The 23159-nt window shown below is 42.9% G+C and overlaps 2 protein-coding genes across 2 annotated transcripts; one reads left to right on the forward strand and one right to left on the reverse strand.

Annotated features, from left to right (window-relative positions):
• Positions 1 to 6491: 6491 nt before the first annotated feature.
• On the reverse strand, positions 6492 to 18227 carry LOC115044201 (tripartite motif-containing protein 16-like). Its single transcript, XM_029503114.1, has 2 exons — positions 16885 to 18227; positions 6492 to 7527 (listed from the first exon to the last, which is right to left on the reverse strand). Exons 1-2 carry the CDS (start codon positions 17817 to 17819, stop codon positions 6798 to 6800), a joined length of 1665 nt encoding a protein of 554 aa, XP_029358974.1. The 5' UTR covers positions 17820 to 18227; the 3' UTR covers positions 6492 to 6797.
• Positions 13350 to 22495, forward strand: LOC115044207 (E3 ubiquitin-protein ligase TRIM39-like). Its single transcript, XM_029503120.1, is given in 3 exon segments — positions 13350 to 13367; positions 20555 to 21147; positions 21149 to 22495. Coding segments are annotated over 3 exon segments (1392 nt in total). The 3' UTR covers positions 21930 to 22495.
• Positions 22496 to 23159: the final 664 nt, after the last annotated feature.

The raw sequence follows: 23159 nt of genomic DNA on the forward strand, positions 1-23159 counted from the left end.
TGGTCCAGCTCTCTGAAATCAGTGAAACCAGCTGCTGAGTCCTGAACAGCTCTCACACACATCAGGTTAAATCTCAGCCATCCCGAATGTCAAATATCCTGTTTTTAATCATCCACAGTAAAAAGAAAAATGGGTTGATGTGATTAAACCTGATATTTATTCAGTACGAAGCCACAGAAAAGAAGCTGAATGAGAATGTGACAGAGATCTGTCAGACCTGGAGGCCTCTCTGGTCCGAGGCTGAGCTGCTTTCAGGACTCGTCCTTCCAGTTTTCATGACTCAGCGTGTAGAAGTAGAGAAAGCAGAGCTCTGTGTTTCCACCTTAAAACTCTTTCAGGGTCCACATCAGAGCTCCGACTGAATCTGCCTTTGGGACAGACGGGTAAAGTCTGCCGATGGAAATGTATTCAGTGATTTCATCAACAGATTCACTCAGGATTTAAAGGATTCTGCCACCCAGCCAGATTTCCTGTGTTGGTGAGTGAGTCCTGAACGAATCGTTTGAAACTCCAGAGTGGTTTTAAACCGACTCAGGAGTCCTGATCTCTCCTTGTTTGACTCGTCCCTGCTGCCACAACCAGCTAACTGCAAAGATGACTCCAGACAACAGTAGTCCCGTCCCTCACAGTAGTCTCGTCCCTGACAGTCATCCCGGTCCTCTGACCGTTGTCCCGTCTCTGACAGTAGTCCGGTCCCTCACAGTTGTCCCGTCCCTCACAGTAGTCTCGTCCTCACAGTAGTCCCGTCCCTCACAGTCATCCCGGTCCTCTGACAGTTGTCCCGTCTCTGACAGTAGTCCGGTCCCTCACAGTTGTCCCGTCCCTCACAGTAGTCTCGTCCCTCACAGTAGTCTCGTCCCTCACAGTCATCCCGGTCCTCTGACAGTAGTCTCGTCCCTGACAGTTGTCCCGGTCCTCTGACAGTTGTCCCAGTCCTCTGACAGTTGTCCCGGTCCTCTGACAGTTGTGTCCCGTCCCTCACAGTTGTACCGTCCCTCACAGTTGTCCCGTCCCTCACAGTTGTCCCGGTCCTCTGACAGTTGTCCCATCTCTGACAGTAGTCTCGTCCCTCACAGTAGTCTCGTCCCTCACAGTTGTCCCGTCCCTGACAGTCATCCCGGTCCTCTGACAGTTGTCTCGTCCCCACAGTTGTCCCGTCCCTGACAGTAGTCTCGTCCCTCACAGTTGTCCCGTCCCTCACAGTTGTCCCGTCCCTGACAGTTGTCCCGTCCCTCACAGTTGTCTCGTCCCTCACAGTCATCCCGGTCCTCTGACAGTTGTCCCATCTCTGACAGTAGTCTCGTCCCTCACAGTTGTCCCGTCCCTTACAGTAGTCTCGTCCCTCACAGTTGTCCCGTCCCTGACAGTTGTCTCGTCCCTCACAGTTGTCCCGTCCCTGACAGTCATTCCGGTCCTCTGACCGTTGTCCCGTCCCTGACAGTAGTCTCGTCCCTCACAGTTGTCTCGCTGTGGGCCTGTGACATCATCACTGTCCCACTCTGAACCAGAGTGAGGATAGTTTGGCGGAGGTGACAGATGAAGATGCAGTCCTTTAAGGATGCAAAATGAAAAGTTTATTCTAATTCAGTCTTCTTTTGCCAAAATAAAAAACAGCACATTTAGCCTCCACAGCAGCCCTTTCCCACTGGCCTCAACACAGAAACTTCAGAATTTAAAGGCTAAGTCCGTCCCACTGACTGTACTATCTCCTGAGGGCATCAATTCATTCATCAATCTACTAGCAAAAGTTGTTTCCCACAGCAGAAACATTTGGACCTGTTATGACTGGAGTCATTATGTTTGTGAGAAGTGTATGGTAGTGTGGGTTGGACCTGTTGTGTGTTTGTGTGGTGTGTGTGTGTGTGTGTGTTCTATCCCCTATGTAAATAGGTGTGTTCCATAGTCGTAGCCGATTGGTGGATGAGTTCCAGCCTGGCCTGTGATAAGCTGACGACCAGAGCCACCTGATATAAGAGGAAGCAAGGCGGCGGACGTAACGAGGCAGCTGGCATTCACTCATCTTCCTGCTCTCCCACCCGGATACGCTAGATTTTTCAGGCCTGTTCACTTCATCTACACAATCAGTTAATGACGACTCATAATCTGTTTGATTAAAGCTCATAGACCCTTTTTCACAACAACACAACAACAACATTTCTTTGTTTACACGTCAACACAAATATCCAACAGACATTCAGGACGCAGACAAGTTTGTGTTTTCATGGTGACAAATGTGAGTTTAGGTCAAACTAACAGCATGAGGAGCAGTGATCTCCTCCACGGCTCCAGCTCCACCTGAACACACTCAGACATCAACACAACAACAAATGATAGCAGGTCAAAGAGCTGACAATGACTCAGCAACACACAGACACACTGAATACATTCAGGAACTAAAAGACACATTTAACTCACTAACGTCTATTTCAGTAAACACAAAAAATGAAAAAATGCCTGTTTTTTATATTCAATTTTAGGCTCAGATCAAAAATACCGGTATTTCAAAAAAATATCTCCAGATGTTTTCTTACAACTGCTAGGCCAAATATAGCTGTACACTCAACACTTGCACATATACGTACTTATAATACATCTTTTTCACATCTAAATATTTATTAATTCTGCATATTTTGCATGTATACACAATATATTTATCTACTGTTGTTCTACTGTACTGAATTACCGCAAGGTTAAAATATAGAAAATAAACAGGCAAAGTTCTATTCTCAACTATCTCAACTATTCTCACTCTACCCTACTTGGAACCGCAAAAGGTAGTCGAACCTACATTTTGCATAAACTCTAACGTTTTCAAAGGTTCATGGCTCCAGTCTCTACATCACTGATGCCGTCACATCCCCCTCCACAAGAGCGATGTCCCCCTCTGACCCTGCAAAAAAAATAAAAATATTCAACTTCATTTACTAAACACCTGTCTAATCCGTTATTTACCAACCACCAGTGAAACATTTTCTCTAAATGCAGATCTTAAATCAAAAGGGCACGTGACAGTGCATCTGCAACCACATTTGCTGGTTCCGATTCACCCTTTGTTTCCGCAGTAGAAGCTGCTAAAACTGCTTGCTCGGTTTCAGGGACTTCTTGAGATGACAAGGAAGCAACAGCTGTCTTACTTTGTTGGTTTGACACCTCAGAAAGCTGCAGGCTATCAAATTCGACATCATCTGGCCATATCCGATGTCCTGCCAGGTCATTTCCCAGAATGATGCCAACTCCTTCCACTGGCAGTTGAGGGCGAACACCAACTTCAACCTCCCTCTGTACCAGATCACATGACAGGAACATTTTATGTACAGGCACAAAGAGTGTCCAAACCCATCCCTCTGACCGGAGTTCAGCCCCCTGTATCTGAACATGGGAAAAAAAAAGCACAAAATTGCCTGCCTCACAAATGTGCGTAAAGCTCCCGAGTCCCTCAGTATTTTGACTGGAACCTTTTTCTCACCTCCACTTAGTCTGACAAATCCATCAGACATGACGGGGGCAGAACCCTCATCAGTTTCAGTGGATTCTACGTGTTTAACTTCCATTTGAAATGGAGCTGACAGATTTTCATCATCTCCAAAAATGGGAGTATGAATAGTTGAAGCCAAACCAGCTGATTTCACATTCCAGTGACCCTTTTGATGGCAATAATTACACATATTTGGATCACCTTTCCCAATAGGTGGCTGATCCTATTTTGGGGAAAATGACCTGTTTTCTGATATTTATCCTGGCTACGTCGCTCACCAAAGAGGCGCTTGTTTTTAAACACACATTCATCGGTCAACACTGCAGCCTCATTAGGACAGGTGACTTTGTGCTCATTAATATAGGTGGCAGTCTAATCAGGCACAGATTGTTTAAATTGTTCTAGAGCTACTAAATCACACAGTTTATCGAGTGTTTTTACCCCAGATGAAGAGCAGCAGCGACTGAAATGTGTCCAAATCCTGTGCAAAGTCCACGTGTGTTTGTTTACCAGTCTTTCTCCAGCTCCTAAAACGCTGACGATAGGCCTCAGGAACTAACTCATAAACCTTTAAGACAGATGATTTCACGACACTAATCTTTACAGTCCTCCAAAGAGAGCACAGAATAGGCTTCTTGAGCTTTACCTGTAAAGACACACTGTAACATTAATGTTTTTACCACATCAGGCCAAGATCTGGAATCGGCCACACGTTCAAACAAACAGAAGGAGGTTTCAACATCATTCTCATTAAACTTTGGCAGCAATCTCAAATTACTGGCAACATCAAAATGCGAACCAGTGGCTTGCCCATTTAAAAGCAGATGCAGAAATTTTTCCTTCCTTAATGCCAATTTTTGTACTTCCAACTCCAATTTCAGTGAAATCAACTAGCTAACTAAAACTCATCCCTAGTCTTCGGACAGGTACCGGTGGCAGGTATTTATTCACTAAAACCCAGTGGCCTTGGAGAGAAACTGCAAAAAAACAGCGACCCCCCCCCAAAAACCCTGGACGTGATCCTGAGAGACAAACGCTCTAACCACCTTCCCCGACACCATCCAACGGACCGGCTAGTGGAGCCTGCTGCTTTGGCTAACCGAGGAGAACACCAGTTAAAACACTGCCACATCAAACAGTTTTATCACAGTTTGTTCAAAATGATGAGCCCCAAAATAAGAGTAAAAAAGAAAAACTGATTAGAATAAAGCTCCTCCAAACCAACAAATCACGACAGCTATGTGCAACACTCCATCCAAAATTAACACAAAAAGACGACCAAAACACACAACCTGCTCAGAGGTAGGACAAAAGATGGAGACCACACGTAACTATAAACTATAAAACAGACATTCATTTAATTAAACTACTTAAAGATTAACTGTGTATGTCAGTTCATCAGTAATGTTTATAATGTATGGGTGTGTGACAATATGTGTAAATGTAAGATAAAACTAAATATAAGTAACCAAAGCTCAAACAGGAGAGAGAGAGTGAACGCTCAGAGCTCTTCTTATAACTGAGCATTACACCAATTCAGGTGTTGACCATCTCTCCTGATGAGATCCCAGACAGCCAATCAGAAATTAGGCCATGAGGCCGTCACAAGTTTGCCTGTTCTATTTTCCTATAATTTCCACATTTCCATCCATTGACAGATTGAATTCAGCCTCATTCTACGCCCCTCTAAGGAAGAGGGTAGAAATGAAACTTCCAGCTGAGCACAGTGACGATGACCGAGGACGAAGTAGTGACGAGGGCGAGCTTAAAGAATACTTGCCAGGAGAAAGGGAAACTGATGAGGAGGATGAAAGTGACATGGATGAGGATGACGGCAGCCAAAGTGACAGTACAGTGATGGCTATTTCTAATACGGCACCAGATTTTATTGAATTATTCTGTATGTTTTTATCAATGCTCAGCAAGTTTGTTTCTTCCAGAAGCAACAGAAAAGGCCGAGGACCTGGAGTGGAAACAGTGCAGTGAAAAAGAGCATCTGAATCTCCAAAGAAATAACTATACAATGAAAAAAATAACTAAATAAGATAAAATAAATGAATTGGACATTAATTGTTCCCTTTTTTTCTAAATGAGCTCGCCCTCCGGAGCCACATCAGGGGCCCGACCCCTGATCTATGGGCTGCCAGGATCCCCGATGCATTTAGCCAAGAAACCTTATTGTTCTTTTTTAAGATGCTTTTAAATTAAAAATGAATGAATTGGGACTTCTGGATGTTAATGAATATTTTTCTAAATGGTTATTAAATAATCAATGTTCAAATTGGAAAACAATTTTCTCTTTCACTTGGAATTCCCAAAACTTCCAAAATTAAAAATAAAAATACGATTTCTTCAGATTATGTTTATTTATTGTATTTTAAGATAAAAACGTGGTTAATGGTTATTAATAAATAAATGGTTATTAAATATTCAATGTTCAAATTGGAAAGAAACCTGTCAGGTTTTGGGTTAATGCTGGTGTTTAGTGTTCTGTCATGTCACTTCCGTTTTATTTTGTAGTCCTGGTCCCTTCGTGTTCCCGGTTATTACTTCCTGGTTGTGTCCCCTGTTAATTGTCTGCCCTGCCCTGATGTGGATCACCTGTGTCTTGTTTACCATTCTGTATTTAAGTAAGTCCCGTTTCAGTCTTGTCCTGGTCGGATCATTGTTGTTATTTCGCCGTGTCCTTGCCCATGCCAAGCTTTGTTGTTTGTCATATTGTCATTTCGCCTTGTCATTCTGTGCTACTTCGTCCTTGCCTTGTCCATGCCCTTGAGTTTTTGCTCTGTCAGTTCATGAGTAAAGTCTTTTTTTTCACCTACCTGGTTTTCCGGCTCCTGCATCTGGGTCCTCCCAGCAACACGCGCGCACCGCGTTTTATTCCCCTCCTGACAAAAACTCTCTCTTTCACTTGGAATTCCCAAAACTTCCAAAATTAAAAAATAAAAATACAATTTCTTTAGATTATGTTTATTTAGTCTATTTTGAGATAAAACAAGCTCACTGGCATCATGTGTTTTTTTTTTTTTTTACACATAATAGTACAATTTCTTTATCAAACTGAAATATACCACACCTTAATGACACTATCAACCATTGCAGTGACCAATAACACAAAATAAGTCATTCAAACGGCATAAAAAATAAATGAAATGCATCTTCTCAAAGCAAAACATGTAAATTTAGCTTTAGCTGAGCGATTAGCTTTAACATCAAAGCTAGCGATCTTTTCTAAAAAAATAAAATAAATGAACAATGACTCAGCAACACAGACACACTGAATACATTCAGGAACTAAAAGACACATTTAACTCACTGACGTCTATTTCACTTTACAAAACTCAGCTGTAGCTCCAGACCCGTAAATTCTGAATCCAGCATGTAGAGGCTGACTGAATGTGGTCTGGACTCTGTGGAGGAGAGTCATGGTTTCAGAGACGCTGTAGAAGGACAGAATACCTGCTCTGTGATCCAGGTACACTCCGACTCTGGAGGACGGAGGACCTGAGACTGCAGTCTGGATGTTGTTGGACCAGAATGTAAAACTGTTTTGGTAACACTCTAAAGCCCAAGAATTGCTATTATGTCCAAACAGACATTCATCAGAGCTCCCTGCTCTGCTGATATTCTTGTATGTGACTGCTACATAAACTATTCCTCCTCCTCTCCTCTCCACCTCCCAGTAACAACGTCCAGTCAGACTCTCTCTGCTCAGGACCTGCCACCAGTCAGTGAATCTGTCTGGATGATCAGAATAAGACTGATCTTTCCTCATTACTGTAACTTTTCTGTTTCCTTCAGATAATAACAGACGTCTGTCTGCTGTGTTTGGATCCAGAGTGATTTCTTGTGAATATCTTAAGAACTGAGTTCTGGTCTTTGGTTCTGGTTCTGACAGTAAAACATCCACTTCAGTCACTGTCAATGAGACATTTGTCCATTTCTGTGTCAGAACGTCCTGTAGCTGATCTCTGAGCTCTGACACAGCTGCTGTCACATCCTCAAAGTATCTCAGAGGACGGATGTTGATGCTGGATGAGTCTGTAGCTTCACTGAGAGCTGACACTGAGGGGTAGTTGTGTAGAAACTGGGTGTGATCCTCTGTGTGTGAGAGCAGCTTCAGCTCAGCGTCTTTCCTCTTCAGCTCAGTGATCTCCTGCTCCAGCTTCTCCTGAAGCTCTTTGACTCGACTCAATTCAGTTTCCTGCTGTGATCTGATCTGCTGCTTCACATCAGACCTTCTTCTCTCCATGAGACGGATCAGCTGAGTGAAGATCTTCTCAGCGTCCTCCACTGCTTTATCAGCAGAGCCGTTGATGGCCTCCACCTCCTGTTGAAGCAGCTTCACATCTTTGTCTCTGTCCTGGATTCTCTGCTGGATTTGTTGTCGACTCAGCTCCAGCTCTCTCTGCCTCTCAGTCCTTTCTGCTGCAGCTGAGACTGTGTTGTGGCCTTTATGTTCCTCCACAGAGCAGAGATAACAGATACACTGCTGATCAGTACGGCAGAACATCTTCATCACCTCATCATGACGAGAGCAGATGTTCTCCTGAGCTTCTCAGAGGGCTCCACCAGCTTGTGTTTCTTCAGTGGAGCTGATTCATAATGAGGCTGCAGGTGTTTGTCACAGTAAGAGGCCAAACACATTAAACAGGACTTGACAGCTTTCAGTTTTCTCCCGGTGCAGACATCACAGGCCACATCTTCAGGTCCAGCATAGCAGTGATCAGCAGGAGCAGCTTGGAGTCCAGTCTTCTTCAGCTGCTCCACTAAAACTGCTAACATGGTGTTTTTCATTAGAACAGGCCTCGGTATGAAGGCCTCCCTACACTGAGGGCAGCTGTAGATTTTCTTCTCATCCTCTCCGTCCCAGTGGGATTTAATACAGTTCATACAGTAGCTGTGTCCACAGGTAGTCGTCACCGGATCCTTCAGTAGATCCAGACAGATGGAACAGGAGAAGGTTTCCTGGTCCAGCTGAACTCCTTTCTGCTCCATTTCTCCTCTCAGTGACGGCCGTCTGAGTTTCTGTTAGTCAGAAGTGAAACTAGTTTCTGTCTGCTGTAAAAATGTCTCCACCCCCTTCAGACTGTAGATCTGAGGAGACACGTGATCAGAGCAGGAAGAAGAGGGAGGATCATCAGGAGGAGGAACGCTGTGACAGCATAAAGTTCACAATGTGACCAATAACAGTGGAGCTCTGTGTTGGTACATTTTGAACAGATGACACTTCAATATGCACAAACAATAATACACATTAACAGCTTGGCTGTATTCTTATTGACGGAAATAACCTGCCACAAAATAAAACACCACCTACTGATGCCACACATCATTACATTCCCTTTCCAAGATTGTTGGTTAACCTCCAGTAACAGAGTCACTAGAAACAACATTTTCATTTTGATAACACTTGGTATCCAATAACCTTAGAGTTGTTTTTTTTTAACAGATAAGAGTGCCAAACATATCAATAACCTTCTTATTAACTTCAAACAGGCAGATCTCAATAGTTAAACAGAACTCCTCCATGAACAGTCCAACACTTCTACCTGTTCAATCAGTGTCTCTGGTGGCCTACTTGGCCTTGTTGACCTTCTCAAGACTGGTGTTGAACTAGTGTTGTTTGGTAAAGTATGATTACCCACATCATGTGTGTCAGCAGTCTCTCTGCATCGCTCTCCTCCTGACCCCGTTCCTGTGAGTCCTGCTCCTGAGTCTTGAGTAAACTCCTGCGGTTTCTCCCGAGTACTTGTCCATCATCCGTTTGTACCTCATATGACCTGGGGCTCACATCCTTGAGGACTGTGGCCTTTCTCTCCCACATGCCTCGATCCTCAACTCTCACTGTTCTTTCAGAGCCCCCAGCCTCCTGGCTGCTTTGTCATAGTTCTCTTTTTGTTTCTGCTTGAGCTGTTTTTGCTTTTCGGCCAGCTTTTTGGTGTCAGTCTTTTGTGGTATGTGTGGCAGCGTTGTACGCAGCGTGCGACCCACGAGGAGCTCAGCTGGGGAGAAGCCACATGCCAGCGGTGCAACGCGGTAGCTCAGCAATGCAAGGTGAGGGTCAGATCCACTGTCTCTTGACTTCTTTAACAGTCTCTTAATGATCTGGACACCCTTCTCAGCTTTCCCATTTCCTTGTGGATGCAATGAACTGGACGTGATGTGCTGAAACCCATCGTCCTGTGAAAACTGCCTGAATTCTCTGCAGTTGTACTGTGGTCCATTGTCACTAATGACAACTAAGGGAATGCCATGTCTGGAAAAAACAGCTTTTCATGTGAGTAATTACTCCAGAAGCTGATGTGTTACGAAGCTGGGCGATTTCTGGAAAGTTAGAGTGATAATCTATGATTACAGGATAGTCTTTTCCATTCAGGTGGCATAAGTCCGTTCCCACTTTCTGCCAGGGTCCTGTGGGTACGTCTGGGACCAGCATGGGCTCCTTTGCCTGTTTATAGTGATGTTTAAGGCACGTGTCACATGTGGATATCATATTGTCAGTGTCATTATTGATCCCCGGCCAGTACACTGCCTCTCTGGCTCTTCTCCTACATTTCTCCACACCAAGGTGCCCCTCATGACTTTGGGATCACCATTCTGTTCTGTCTGAGCAAAAGGCCATTTACCAAACTCAGGTCAGCTCTGACTGGATAATATTGTGGACAGCTGCCCTTCTTCCAGCCGTCTTTGAGGTTGTCCATCACTCTTTTCAGAGTAGTGTCTTTTCCTTTTCCAGTTTCCTGTTTCTTCTGCAGCATGACATCCGACACCGGCAGGGATGACATCACTGTGTCCACGTGTACAACATCATCAGCTGTGGAGGGAACTTTTGCACCAGTGTCAGGTAAGGAGGCCCTGGACAGTGACAGTTTTTTACAAGTGAAATCAGCAGTTTGTGATCTGTCCATAGTGAAGGTAGGTAATCCATACACATCGCAGTGAAACTGCCCAAGAGTCTCTTTCTCTATCTGAGCATATCGTTGCTCAGTGTCCGTCATAGTTCTGGAGGCATAGGCCACAGGCTGCCAGGTTTCATCGACTGGTTGCAGTAACTCTGCACCTAAGCCATTCTTTGTTTATTCAGAAAGGCTCATCTCCGTCACATATACCACTATACACATACATTAACTCAGATTGTCAAAGACAGAGTTCAACAAAGTTTCAGTGATTCTGTCAATAATATTGCCCTATTGGAGCTTTCCTTTATGGACCCAAATTTTTAAGCAATAACACAAAAACAACAGAACCGGGGAGTGCACCTTACATACACCATATAAAAAATCTAAATAAAAAAAAGGAAAAAAGGGTAAATTCACACAAAGCATGGATATAGTCAGATAAAGTCAGATCTGATTGGTTTTACATATTCAGTCCACTTGGTCCAGATCTTATAAAAATGATCTTTCTCAACTTTAAGGGAAAAAGAAATCTTTTCCATAACATAAATCTCATAAACGATCCATTCGTCGATGATGGGAGGTTCCACTTTTAACCATTTCCTAGTAACACATTTCTTCCTAGCTGCCAACAATATCGTCAATAGTTTTTTGTCTTTAATGTTCCATGTTTCAAACATTATATCACCCAAAAATTCACTGGGATGTTCACGTTAAATATATTTTCTGTTTGTGGATCTCTTCCCAATACGGTCTTATTACTTGGCAGTCCCAGAAAATGTGGAAGTGGTTGGCTCCATCGGACCCACAGAGTCTCCAACAAGCGTCCTTGATGGCGTCCTTGATGGCGTTTTTGGATTGGTGTGATAAAGAATCTTGTTATACTTTTCCAACAGAACTCACGCCATGTGTTTGACCCGGTTGAGATCCGTTGTAGTTGACATATTTTCTCCCACCTCTCTTGTGTGATTATTATCCTTATTTCTGTTTCCCATTTCCTCTTTATGTATTCTGTATTCTCTTGTTTGGATAGTTGTATAGCTTTATATAATTTGGAGATACTTTTGTTGCAAGATCTGGACTTAATTCATGACAAAAATACACCCATGAACCCTGATTCATCTTTTCCTAACCCCTCTTTAATGTTTTTGTCATATTAATGTCTCACTTGTAGGTACCTAAAAAAATCTTTCCCTAGACCATGATCTTTCTGTTGGCTCTCAAAACTCTTAAGCGCCCCCTTGTGAACAAATGAATAATATGTAGTTAAACCTTTTGTGATCCATGTCTTAAATTTACCATCAGTTTTATTTGGCATAAAGTCTGAGTCATAAGCACACCACCTCATAATCCTAGATGTGTCTTTTAATCTGCAAATTTTGACTATTTCCTGCCAGGACTTCAGGAAGTTGATTGATATAGAGTCGTCTGGGACGTCCTGTTCCTCTTGTAGTTTATTATCACTTAATAAAGCTGTTATTGGAATTCCCTTAAACATCGTTCCTTCTATTTCCTTCCATGCTGCAGTGTAAGTAGGTGAGCACAGGCAAACCAAAGGCCTCAGCTGGGCTGCGTGGTAGTAGTCCTGTAAGCAGGGAAGGCCCATTCCCCCCTGATCTTTTCTTCACTGATTTACCTGGTCCAGAAAAGCATCAGTCCCGTTGTCGTTGTTTATCTGTGCTTGTGTATATAATAATCTATAGTATCTTTGAAAGCACTCTTGTATTTTCTCCGGACTTGGTTCTATTAGGTTGGTTTCAGAGTTTCTTATTTTATACATAGTTCTACCCGCTTGTTGTTTTCTTAATCTACATGATAGAAGTTTCAGTGATTTCCCACCTGTCTCATAGTATTGTTGCTTTGTGAAAAGGAGCTTTTTCTGGATGTCCTGAGTTTTTATTTCGTCTATTTCTTTCTTTCATTCTTTTATCTTGTGTTTGTCATCCTCTTTGAAAGACTTTGCATGTGCTTTCTGTAGTCTCTTCAAGTCCTCTTCTGATTTTTGGAGTTTTTGCTCCCTAATTTTCTTCTCATATGAAGAGATGGCTATTCTTTTGCCCCTCAACACCGCTTTTAATGCGTCCCAGAGAACGGGTGGGGTCACCTCTTCATTATCATTATTTTCTAAATACAATTTAATTTCACTTTTCAGTTTATCTGTAATAACAGGGTTATTCAGAATGTTTGAGTTCAGTCTCCAGAGAGTGGTTTTCTTGTTATCATTCAGATGGACTGACATAAAGATGGGACTGTGATCTGAGATGGTACTAGGTCCTATTTCACAAGACCTCCTTTAAGCATAAGAAAGTAGTCGATGCGTGAGTAAAAAGGTGAGCGTCTCGAGAGTCGTCTCGGTTTATCTCTCTTCATACGTCCACAATCCCACTTCACGCATCCAAGTATTTCATCTTCTGTTCATGTTTTTTGCGTCAGATTTCCCGTTTCATGAGTCAATTCTGGGATTTAATCGTATGTTAAAGTCTCGGCCACATATTAAAATCCCTTGGCTTTTTGTTGTCATTAAATCAGCCATATATTTATAGAAGGACCAGTCACATACACGTTAAGGAGACCAGTCACAGTACCTTCTATTTTCCCTGTCAGCATAACAAATCTACCCTCCTTCTCCTTATGTTCTGTTATGTGTTCATAATTTACTGCACTGGATATCAGAATCACCACTCCTCTCCGCCTTCCCCAATCAGGTGAAGAAAAGTAAACATGTTCACATCCTGATTTATTCAGTTTAGCATGTTCGGAGTCATTGAGGTGTGTCTCCTGTAACAGAGCGATTTGGATTTTATCTTTCTTTCATTTTGACAGGATTTTGCTTCTTTAACCGGGTTGATTACTCCATTTATATGAAATGATGCTATTTTTAAAGACCTGTTCTGCATCTGTGTGATTTCCCCTTCTGTCACATTCAAAAACCCGGTGCCCTTCCCCTCCCTGTGTGAACCGGCAGGGGATAAACAATGAACACGCTGAACAACGTGAATAAGAACACAATCGGTCCGTGTGACTCCCCACGTAGGGGTCTGATAGTCCGACCCGGCTCGAAGGGAACAGGATTTTCACCACTGATTACAGTCAGTGCTTTATAGGTTATTTCACCATTCACTCCGCCGTTAAATTGTCTAAGTCCCGGAGGGGGTGGTGTCGGTCTTCTGAAGGTCCAAAGCTTCTCCTTGTAGCTCTGCTCCCGTTCGGCTGGACCCTTCTTTGCTCGTCTGTCCACTCTCTTCCAGCTCAGCCGCTGCACCTGCTCCATGAGCGTCTCCGGAGGTGTGATGGCTGTCTGGGTGTAGCCTCTCCTCCGTAGGTCCTCTGAGGCCTCCTGTCTCGTAGGTTCTGGTTCTGGGAAGAGGGTCTGGAACTGAACTCTGTTTTCCTTCAGCACTTTGCGGATCTCCGTGTATTCTTTTCTTCTCTTGAGTATTAGAGGATCCAGGTTTATACGTTTTTCATGCCAGGTGAACCCCTTCTTCTGCCATGCCTTGCGTAGCAATGACTCTTTTGTTTTGAAACTCTGACATTTGATTATAATGGAGCGAGGCGGCTGCTGTCCCAGCGACCTGTGGGCTCTTTCCATCTGCAGGTCGGGCATGTCCTGCGTCAGCTCGAGACCTTTGCGGAGCAAATCTTCCACAAATGAGACCATCGTGGCTGAGTCCTTCTCGGATCCCTCCGGCACTCCATAAATCCTTATGTTCCTTATAATCCAGCAGCTTGTCCTCCATCTTGGTGTGCAGCTTTAGCCTAGCCGCGACGACATCTTCTACGTTTGCATCCTCTCCTCTGCTTTCTCGTCTAGTCTGGTATTCGCCTTTACAATTTCTTCTTTTATTGACTCCAGCTGTCCTTTGTTTTCTAGGCGAAACCCTCTTAACTCTTGCAGAATTAGTTCCCAGTCGGCCATTTCTTTGCACTGCTCGGCGTTGTTTGCTAGCTCTAGCCTGTTAGCTGCTAATTGTAGCTGCGCTCTGTCTTCAGGCGACGTTAACTGCTCAAAGCGGGGATATCGCTTTTTATCCCCTTTCTCTGCGCTTTTTGCTGAATGAATTACTTGGTTTGCCTGGGGATATTTTCCTAATTACTCTGGCTCAAACGTGAGCTCTCTCGCCATGCGGCCATTTTGGCGGTGTTCCGACCGGAAGTCTATTCTGTATATTTTTATGAATGCTCAGCAAGTTTGTTTCTTCCAGAAGCAACAGAAAAGGCCGAGGACCTGGAGTGGAAACAGTGCAGGAACATCCTTCCAGTCCAACAATAGAAAGGTCTCCTCCCAAAAGCCACAAAAGTGAAGACTCCCATGGAATACTTCAGGATGATCTATGAACCCACGGCTCCACTGAAAACATGGTTGCCTGCCATGAAATGGAGCCGTTCATTGGCATCTGTTTCTTTATGTCCATCTATGTAGGGGTCTGCAACCTTTAGCACTAAAAGAGCCGTTTGGACCCATTCCCACCAAATTAAAAGCCACTCAGAGCCACAAAACCTATTTGACCACTAAATTGAAGCTATTACATGTAGTTTCTTTAGACTGATGCTTTATGAGAGTGTGTTACCGTTAAAATAAAATAAAGCATGAACAGAAAATTCCTGACTTTTTTCATTTCCATTTATTAAAACCAAAATTCTGAAAGAAACTAAAAAACACCGGCTATTATACTTTTTCAACTAATGCAGGCCTGATGGATTCATTGTAAAATCCTAAAATAATATTAATAAGGGCAAACAAGAAAAGCCAGTTTAAGTCATGTGCCGTAATTCTTTCCTCAGGTGACGTGCAGCAGCCAACAGCCAACCTGAACATGAAACACAAATACAGGACATCAGTTCAGAAATATATATTTTCAAAATAATAGCCCATGAAATGAAATCTGCTCTCACAGGTATGTGGCTCCAAAGATCGACAGGACTTTTTCATGTTCCCATAAGTGTCTCTGTGGTTTTTCAGGTTTGGGGAGGCTTTCAATGTCGCTCCATTTCTGTTTCTGTGCAAGCTGTTCAGCTATTCAAATAAATGTTATTTTAAAGTCACAAGAGCATCTGAATCTCCAAAGAAATAACTATACAATGAAAAAAATAACTAAATAAGATAAAATAAATGAATTGGCATTGATTGTTCCCTTTTTTTCTAAATGAGCTCGCCCTCCGGAGCCACATCAGGGGCCCGACCCCTGATCTATGGGCTGCCAGGATCCCCGATGCATTTAGCCAAGAAACCTTCTTATTGTTCTTTTTTAAGATGCTTTTAAATTAAAAATTAATGAATTGTGACTTCTAGATGTTAATGAAGATTTTTGTAAATGGTTATTAAATAATCAATGTTCAAATTGGAAAACAATTTTCTCTTTCACTTGGAATTCCCAAAACTTCCAAAATTAAAAATAAAAATAAAATTTCTTCAGATTATGTTTATTTATTGTATTTTAAGATAAAAACCCACATACACATAATAGTACAATTTCTTTATCAAACTGAAATATACCACACCTTATTGACACTATCAAACATTACAGTGACCAATAACACAAAATTAGTAATTCAAACGGCATAAAAAATAAATGAAATGCATCTTCTCAAAGCAAAACATTAAATTTAGCTTTAGCTTAGCAATTAGCTTTAACATCAAAGCTAGCCATCTTTCCCAAAAAAAAAAAATAAATAAATAAATAAATGAACAACGACTCAGCAACACAGACACACTGAATACATTCAGGATCTAAAAGACACATTTAACTCACTGACGTCTATTTCAGTTTACAAAACTCAGCTGTGTCTCCAACAGACCCGTAAAGTCCAAGTCCAGCATGTAGAGTCTGACTGAATGTGGTCTGGACTCTGTGGAGGAGAGTCATGGTTTCAGAGACGCTGTAGAAGGACAGAATACCTGCTCTGTGATCCAGGTACACTCCGACTCTGGAGGACGGAGGACCTGAGACTGCAGTCTGGATGTTGTTGGACCAGAATGTAAAACTGTTTTTGTAACAGTCTAAAGCCCAAGATTTGTTATTATGTCCAAACAGACATTCATTAGTGAGCCCTGCTCTGCTGATATTCTTGTATGTGACTGCTACAGAAACTCTTCCTCTTCCTCCTCCTCTCCTCTCCACCTCCCAGTAACAACGTTCAGTCAGACTCTCTCTGCTCAGGACCTGAGGCCAGTATGTGAATCTGTCTGGATGATCAGAATAAGACTGAACTTCTCTCATTACTGTAACTTTTCTGTTTCCTTCAGATAATAACAAACGTCTGTATGCTGTGTTTGGATCCAGAATGATTTCCTGTGAATATCTTAAGAACTGAGTTCTGGTCTTTGGTTCTGGTTCTGACAGTAAAACATCCACTTCAGTCACTGTCAGTGAGACGTTTGTCCATTTCTGTGTCAGAACGTCCTGTAGCTGATCTCTGAGCTCTGACACAGCTGCTGTCACATCCTCAAAGTATCTCAGAGGACGGATGTTGATGCTGGATGAGTCTGTAGCTTCACTGAGAGCTGACACTGAGGGGTAGTTGTGTAGAAACTGGGTGTGATCCTCTGTGTGTGAGAGCAGCTTCAGCTCAGCGTCTTTCCTCTTCAGCTCAGTGATCTCCTGCTCCAGCTTCTCCTGAAGCTCTTTGACTCGACTCACTTCAGTTTCCTGCTGAGATCTGATCTGCTGCTTCACATCAGACCTTCTTCTCTCCATGAGACGGATCAGCTGAGTGAAGATCTTCTCAGCGTCCTCCACTGCTTTATCAGCAGAGCCGTTGATGGCCTCCACCTCCTGTTGAAGCAGCTTCACATCTTTGTCTCTGTCCTGGATTCTCTGCTGGATTTGTTGTCGACTCAGCTCCAGCTCTCTCTGCCTCTCAGTCCTTTCTGCTGCAGCTGAGACTGTGTCGTGGCCTTTCTGTTCATCCACAGAGCAGAGAAAACAGATACACTGCTGATCAGTACGGCAGAACATCTTCATCACCTCATCATGACGAGAGCAGATGTTCTCCTGGAGCTTCTCAGAGGGCTCCACCAGCTTGTGTTTCTTGAATGTAGCTGATTCATAATGAGGCTGCAGGTGTTTGTCACAGTAAGAGGCCAAACACATTAAACAGGACTTGACAGCTTTCAGTTTTCTCCCGGTGCAGAAATCACAGGCCACATCTTCAGGTCCAGCATAGCAGTGATCAGCAGGAGCAGCTTGGAGTCCAGTCTTCTTCAGCTGCTCCACTAAATCTGCTAACATGGTGTTTTTCATTAGAACAGGCCTCGGTATGAAGGCCTTCCTACACTGAGGGCAGCTGTAGATTTTCTTCTCATCCTCTCCGTCCCAGTGGGATTTAATACAGTTCATACAGTAGCTGTGTCCACAGGAAGTCGTCACCGGATCCTTCAGTAGATCCAGACAGATGGAACAGCAGAAGGTTTCCTGGTCCAGCTGAACTCCTTTCTGCTCCATTTCTCCTCTCAGTGACGGCCGTCTGAGTTTCTGTTAGTCAGAAGTGAAACTAGTTTTCTGTCTGCTGTAAAAATGTCTCCACCCCCTTCAGACTGTAGATCTGAGGAGACACGTGATCAGAGCAGGAAGAAGAGGGAGGATCATCAGGAGGAGGAACGCTGTGACAGCATAAAGTTCACAATGTGACCAATAACAGTGGAGCTCTGCAGACTTCCTCAGCACACACAGACAACAACAGGACAAAGAACTGATCCCTCTGGAGGCAGCTGTGGACCAAACAAATGTCTGAATGAGAGCAGAGACAGGAGGAGCTTCGGACCGGTCTGGATATGAACTTGGTGTCGCACCTTTAGTCCTGACTTTTAGGTTAAAGAGATGCTCACATCGCTGTCAGTCCGGTAGCACCAGCAAATTACTCACAAAAGGAGTGTGTGTTGGTACATTTTGAACAGATGACACTTCAATATGCACAAATAATAATACACATTAACAGCTTGGCTGTATTCTTATTGACGGAAATAACCTGCCACAAAATAAACAAAGAGTCCATAGAAGTCGAGCTCTCCAGCTCCACATGCTGCTAAGTTCAGTTGTGTATCAACGTCCACTCAATGACTTCATCCTCAGTTTGTACTTCTTCTACCCAGGTAGGTGAGGAGTGTGTGTGTGTCTTATCTGTTCTCAGAATGTGATACAGATGATCTGGAGTCATCAAGGTAGGTTCTGCAGCGTCTCCAACTCTGTCTCTCTGAATCACTGAGCTGGACTCACCATCTTAATCGTCTCTGTTTCTCCGACAGCAGATCAGACTGCAGAAAAAACAAGTTGTCAGGATCTTCATCTGATTCTGTCTCAGTTTCTCACTTCAAGGCATGAAATGAACTAAAAATATTAGTTTTAAACAGAAATGTCACCAATTATTCATGAATTACCAGACAAAATATGATTTTTAATAAACACATGATTCATTTATCCTTTTAGAACTGTTTGACTTATATCATTAATTGTCAGCTATTGTAATTCATCTTTTGAATATTTAACTTAACATAAAATGAATTATTTTTTATACACAATAATGCAATTTCTTGATCAAACTCAAATATACCACACCTTAATGACACAATTACCCATTGCAGTGGTTAATAACACAAATCGAGTAATTCAAACAGCAAAAAATAAATAAGAAAGTAAAATAATAAAATAAATTAAATGCATCTTAACGCAAAAACATGCAAACTTAGCTTTAGCTTAGCCATGCCAGGCTGTTTCCTGTTGTCTGAAGTTCGGTCCGGTGCCCAGAAAGGAAAAGAAACCAGAATGAGGAAATAAATGGTTCAGACATTTTAAACAAATATTTTAAAAAGGTGGTGACGGTGAAGCTGCGACGAGAAACGTAGAGCGAGGTAAGAAACAGCACAGCTAGCTTGTAACGTAAGCTAACTGTCCGGCTCTAATGCTAACGTCCGTTAGCCTAGCTTGTATTAAAGCCGACACAAAACGTTATCTTTGACAGAAACAGAGTTTGGTAGCTCGTTTCTCGTCCTAAATTCACAGTCACAACCTTTTTAAAAAACATTTGTATAGAAAATTTCTCAACCCTTTATTTTCTTGTTCTTCTTTCTTTTCCTTTCTGATCAGTGATGCTGAACGGACATTTTCCTACCGAACTTCAGACAGCAGGCCAGCATAGCAACAGTAACCAATGGGGGCGGGGCTTAGCGAAGGCTCGGTGGCCAAACCATTTGTTGTGAGAGGGGGGTGGTTAAAATTAGGAAGAAAACCAGAAAATATACTGAAATATTACATAATCTTTCACTAAAAGAGTTCATTTCAGTGGGTGACTTGTTCGCTTTACTGGTCTAGTCTGCGGACGCGTCCTGTCTCCGGTCTGGTCTCGGTCCGTTCCTGGAGGGGTGCCGTCACCGGTCTGGTGTGGTTCGGCCTAGGTCCTGGGGGGGGGGGGGGGGCGTATCTGCATTAGCCCAGTCCATCACTGTAACCAATTAACTCCGTAGTTCAGGTGCCCACACCGGGAATGAGCCGATCGTTGTGGACAAATAATCCAGGTAGGATGAGGATTATACATCGTGGTCATATTCTTAGCTGGAACACACACAGAGGTGTGTGTGTTACAACAACAATTACAATTTAAAAACAATGAACAGTAAAGTTAGACCAGCACAAAAGTAGCGAGTAACGAGAGCATCAATAGAAATGTAGTGCAGTAAAAAGTACAATATTTGTCCTTCAAATGTAGAGAAGAGAAAGTAAAAGTATCTTCAAAAATAATACCCAAGTAAAGTACAGATACTCAGAAGCGGTACTTAAGTGCAGTACTCCAGTAAATGTACTTTGTTCCTGTCCACCGCTGACAGTGACTGAATATAAAAATGTTTTCTGTTTCACACTAAAGAACATTGCACATCACGGCAGCTCAAAATGAGCCATTTGGCTTTCCATACTTGTGCCTGTGTGGGCATGAAATGAACCCCTCCCATCACACATTTTCACATTGTAAGTGACGAGTTTGACCTCCGGACCAGAACCAGGAGTTCCACCTACAGAGAATACGGGGAGCACTGAATCACTGAAACTCAATTCACTGCTCATCGCACATTTGAAAAGGAAAGACAGAAAGTGAAAGTAACCCGCAAGGAACTTCCTTATTTACTCTCGTTGTCATTGTTCTGTCTGCTGAGCTTTCTGCTGCTTTCAGTGACAAAATGGCCTTTCAGTCCTTAAAGGATCTGTCCTGTTCCATCTGCCATGACATCTTCAACGATCCTGTTGTCTTATCCTGCAGCCACAGCTTCTGTAAAGACTGTCTGAAGACCTGGTGGACAGAGAAAGTAGTTCACGAGTGTCCGGTTTGTAAAGAAATTTCTTTTCAGAGGGATCCTCCTCGTAACTTGGCTTTAAAGAACCTGTGTGAGGCCTTTTTACAGAGGAGAGATCAGAAACCTTCAGAAGGATCTGAGTCTGTCTGCAGTCTGCACTCTGAGAAACTCAAACTCTTCTGTCTGAACCATCAGCAGCCGGTTTGTGTCGTCTGCAGAGACTCAAAGACTCACAAAGGTCATAAATTCAGGCCCATCGATGAGGCTGCAGAGGAACACAGAGGAGAGCTGCAGAAATCCCTGAAGCCTTTACAGGAGAAACTGAAGCTGTTTGGAGATGTTAAAGAAAACTTTGATCAAACAGCCAAACACATTAAGGTCCAGACCCAAAACACAGAGCAGCAGATTAAGGAGCAGTTTAAGAAGCTTCATCAGTTTCTACAGGAGGAAGAGGAGGCCAGGATCAAAGCTCTGAGGAAGGAAGAGGAGCAAAGTGATGAAGGAGAAGATCGATGGTCTGAGCAGAGAGATAGAAGCTCTTTCAAACACCATCAGAGACACAGAAAAGGAGCTGAGAGCTGAAGACGTCTCATTTCTGAAGAACTACAAGTCTGCAGCAGGAAGAGTCCAGCAGCGCCTCCTGGTGGAGGATCCACATCTGGACTCAAGAGCTCTGATAGACCAGGCCAAACATCTGGGCAACCTGACCTTCAACATCTGGAACAAGATGAAGGACCTGGTCTCCTACAGACCGGTGATTCTGGATCCAAACACTGCTCATCCAGACCTCAAACTGTCTGAAGATCTGACCAGCGTGAAGTGTGGAGGGCCACAGAAGCTTCCTGACAATCCAGAGAGGTTTGACTATCATAAGTGTGTTGTGGCCTCAGAGGGTTTGAACTCTGGGACTCACAGCTGGGATGTTCAGGTTGAAAATCATACAATCTGGGCCGTCGGTGTGATCGGAGAGTCAGTCAAAAGAAAAGGAAAGATAACGACTGGAGCCTGGGAATTATGTCTCTATGACGGAAAATACGTGGCCGCTTCTCCACCACAACCAGATAAAGTTCTCTCAGTGAAGAAAAAGCTCCAGAGGATCAAAGCTCAGCTGGACTTCACCAGAGGAAGTCTGTCCTTCTATGATCTTGATACGAACACACACATACACACCTTCAAACACACTTTCACTGAGAGGATGTTTCCGTACATCGACGGTGAAAATAATCTCCAACTGAAGATATTACCAATGAGAGTGTCTGTAAAAGTAGAATAGTGCACACCCTCCATCAGCAGGGCCTTTATCCTGAGCTAAACCTGCTGTATGCTCTTCATTTCAGGTCAGGTCAGGCTACTCTGATGTACAGAACCACTGACAGGTCAGGTGATGACATCACAGTTTGGATGGACGCAGGTCCACAGGTCAGGTTTTCTGTAAATCAATGAAGAAAGGAAGAGTCGCTTTGTCAGAGGTCGTGTAGATTTATGTTTTACTTTTTACATATCAGAAGATATTGATGGTAAAAACATAAGATTAAATGTATTTTTAGTTTAGTTTAGTTTAAGTTTAGCTCATTGGTTATTTTGGGTTGAGGGTCTAAATCAGAATGAAGACTAATTTCTGAAAAACTGCTTTAAGGGTTGAAAAAAACTATAAACTGATATTCGTTGATTCTGTAACGTTCCTTTTCATGTCCTGTGAATGATGACAGATCAGAGCAGAACTCTGAGCTTTTGAAAGCTGATGATATATGATCGATAAAATCTGATTTATAGTAGCATTTTTTTCTCACTGTAGGCATAAACTTTATTTTAGTACTAAAGATATTATTTTTCCTGATCTTTTTAAGATGTTGCATAATTTTTTAATCTGTTACAAACTAAAAAACTGCTATTAAAGGAGCTATTTGTCTGTTTAGTTATTGCTTCATTTGGATTGTTTCCATTCATTTCACAGGGCGAGCTGTAAACTGATTTCATGTTAGTTACACTTTGATGAGAAAAAAAAAAAAACAAGAAGAGACAAGATGTGGTCAGTAGATTATATTACTCTCTTAAAAAAAAAAAAAAAGAACTTATTACAAGAATTCAATGTTTTGGCATTGAACTGACCAGTCTTCAAATGGTAAACATTTAGAGAAACACAAGAAACTTGTGCGAAAAAAAATGGACCAGACACAGTGATCACCTTCCTAGCAACAAACTTTCACACTGCTCTAAGTTCAACTATCCAACTAGGCCAGTGAGCAGTGATAGCTATCATGTCTTTGGGGTCATCAGGTGGGAACCTCCTTTCACCGGTGTTTTGTCTAGTTAGGCCCACAACACCTCCAGGAGGCTAGACCGTGAACACTGGCGTCCCAGAGTCACCCCCCTAATGGCAGCCATCACCACTCCTCACACAAAGACAACTATCTCAAACAGCACCACTATCAACTATTCTGACCTCTCACCAACTGCACCAGTGAAAGCGGGGTGGGGATACAGACCCTGGTTCAGGTAGGGG

The sequence above is a fragment of the Echeneis naucrates genome, chromosome 5, assembly GCF_900963305.1.
Source record: "Echeneis naucrates chromosome 5, fEcheNa1.1, whole genome shotgun sequence".
Taxonomy (NCBI): domain Eukaryota; kingdom Metazoa; phylum Chordata; class Actinopteri; order Carangiformes; family Echeneidae; genus Echeneis; species Echeneis naucrates.

Coding starts and splice junctions, on each gene's coding strand:
- LOC115044201 (XM_029503114.1), bottom strand. CDS start 17,819: ATGGAGCAGAAAGGAGTTCAGCTGGACCAGGAAACCTTCTGCTGTTCC. Junction 7,528..16,884: donor CTACACAACTACCCCTCAGT/GTCAGCTCTCAG, acceptor GTCAGCTCTCAG/TGAAGCTACAGACTCATCCA.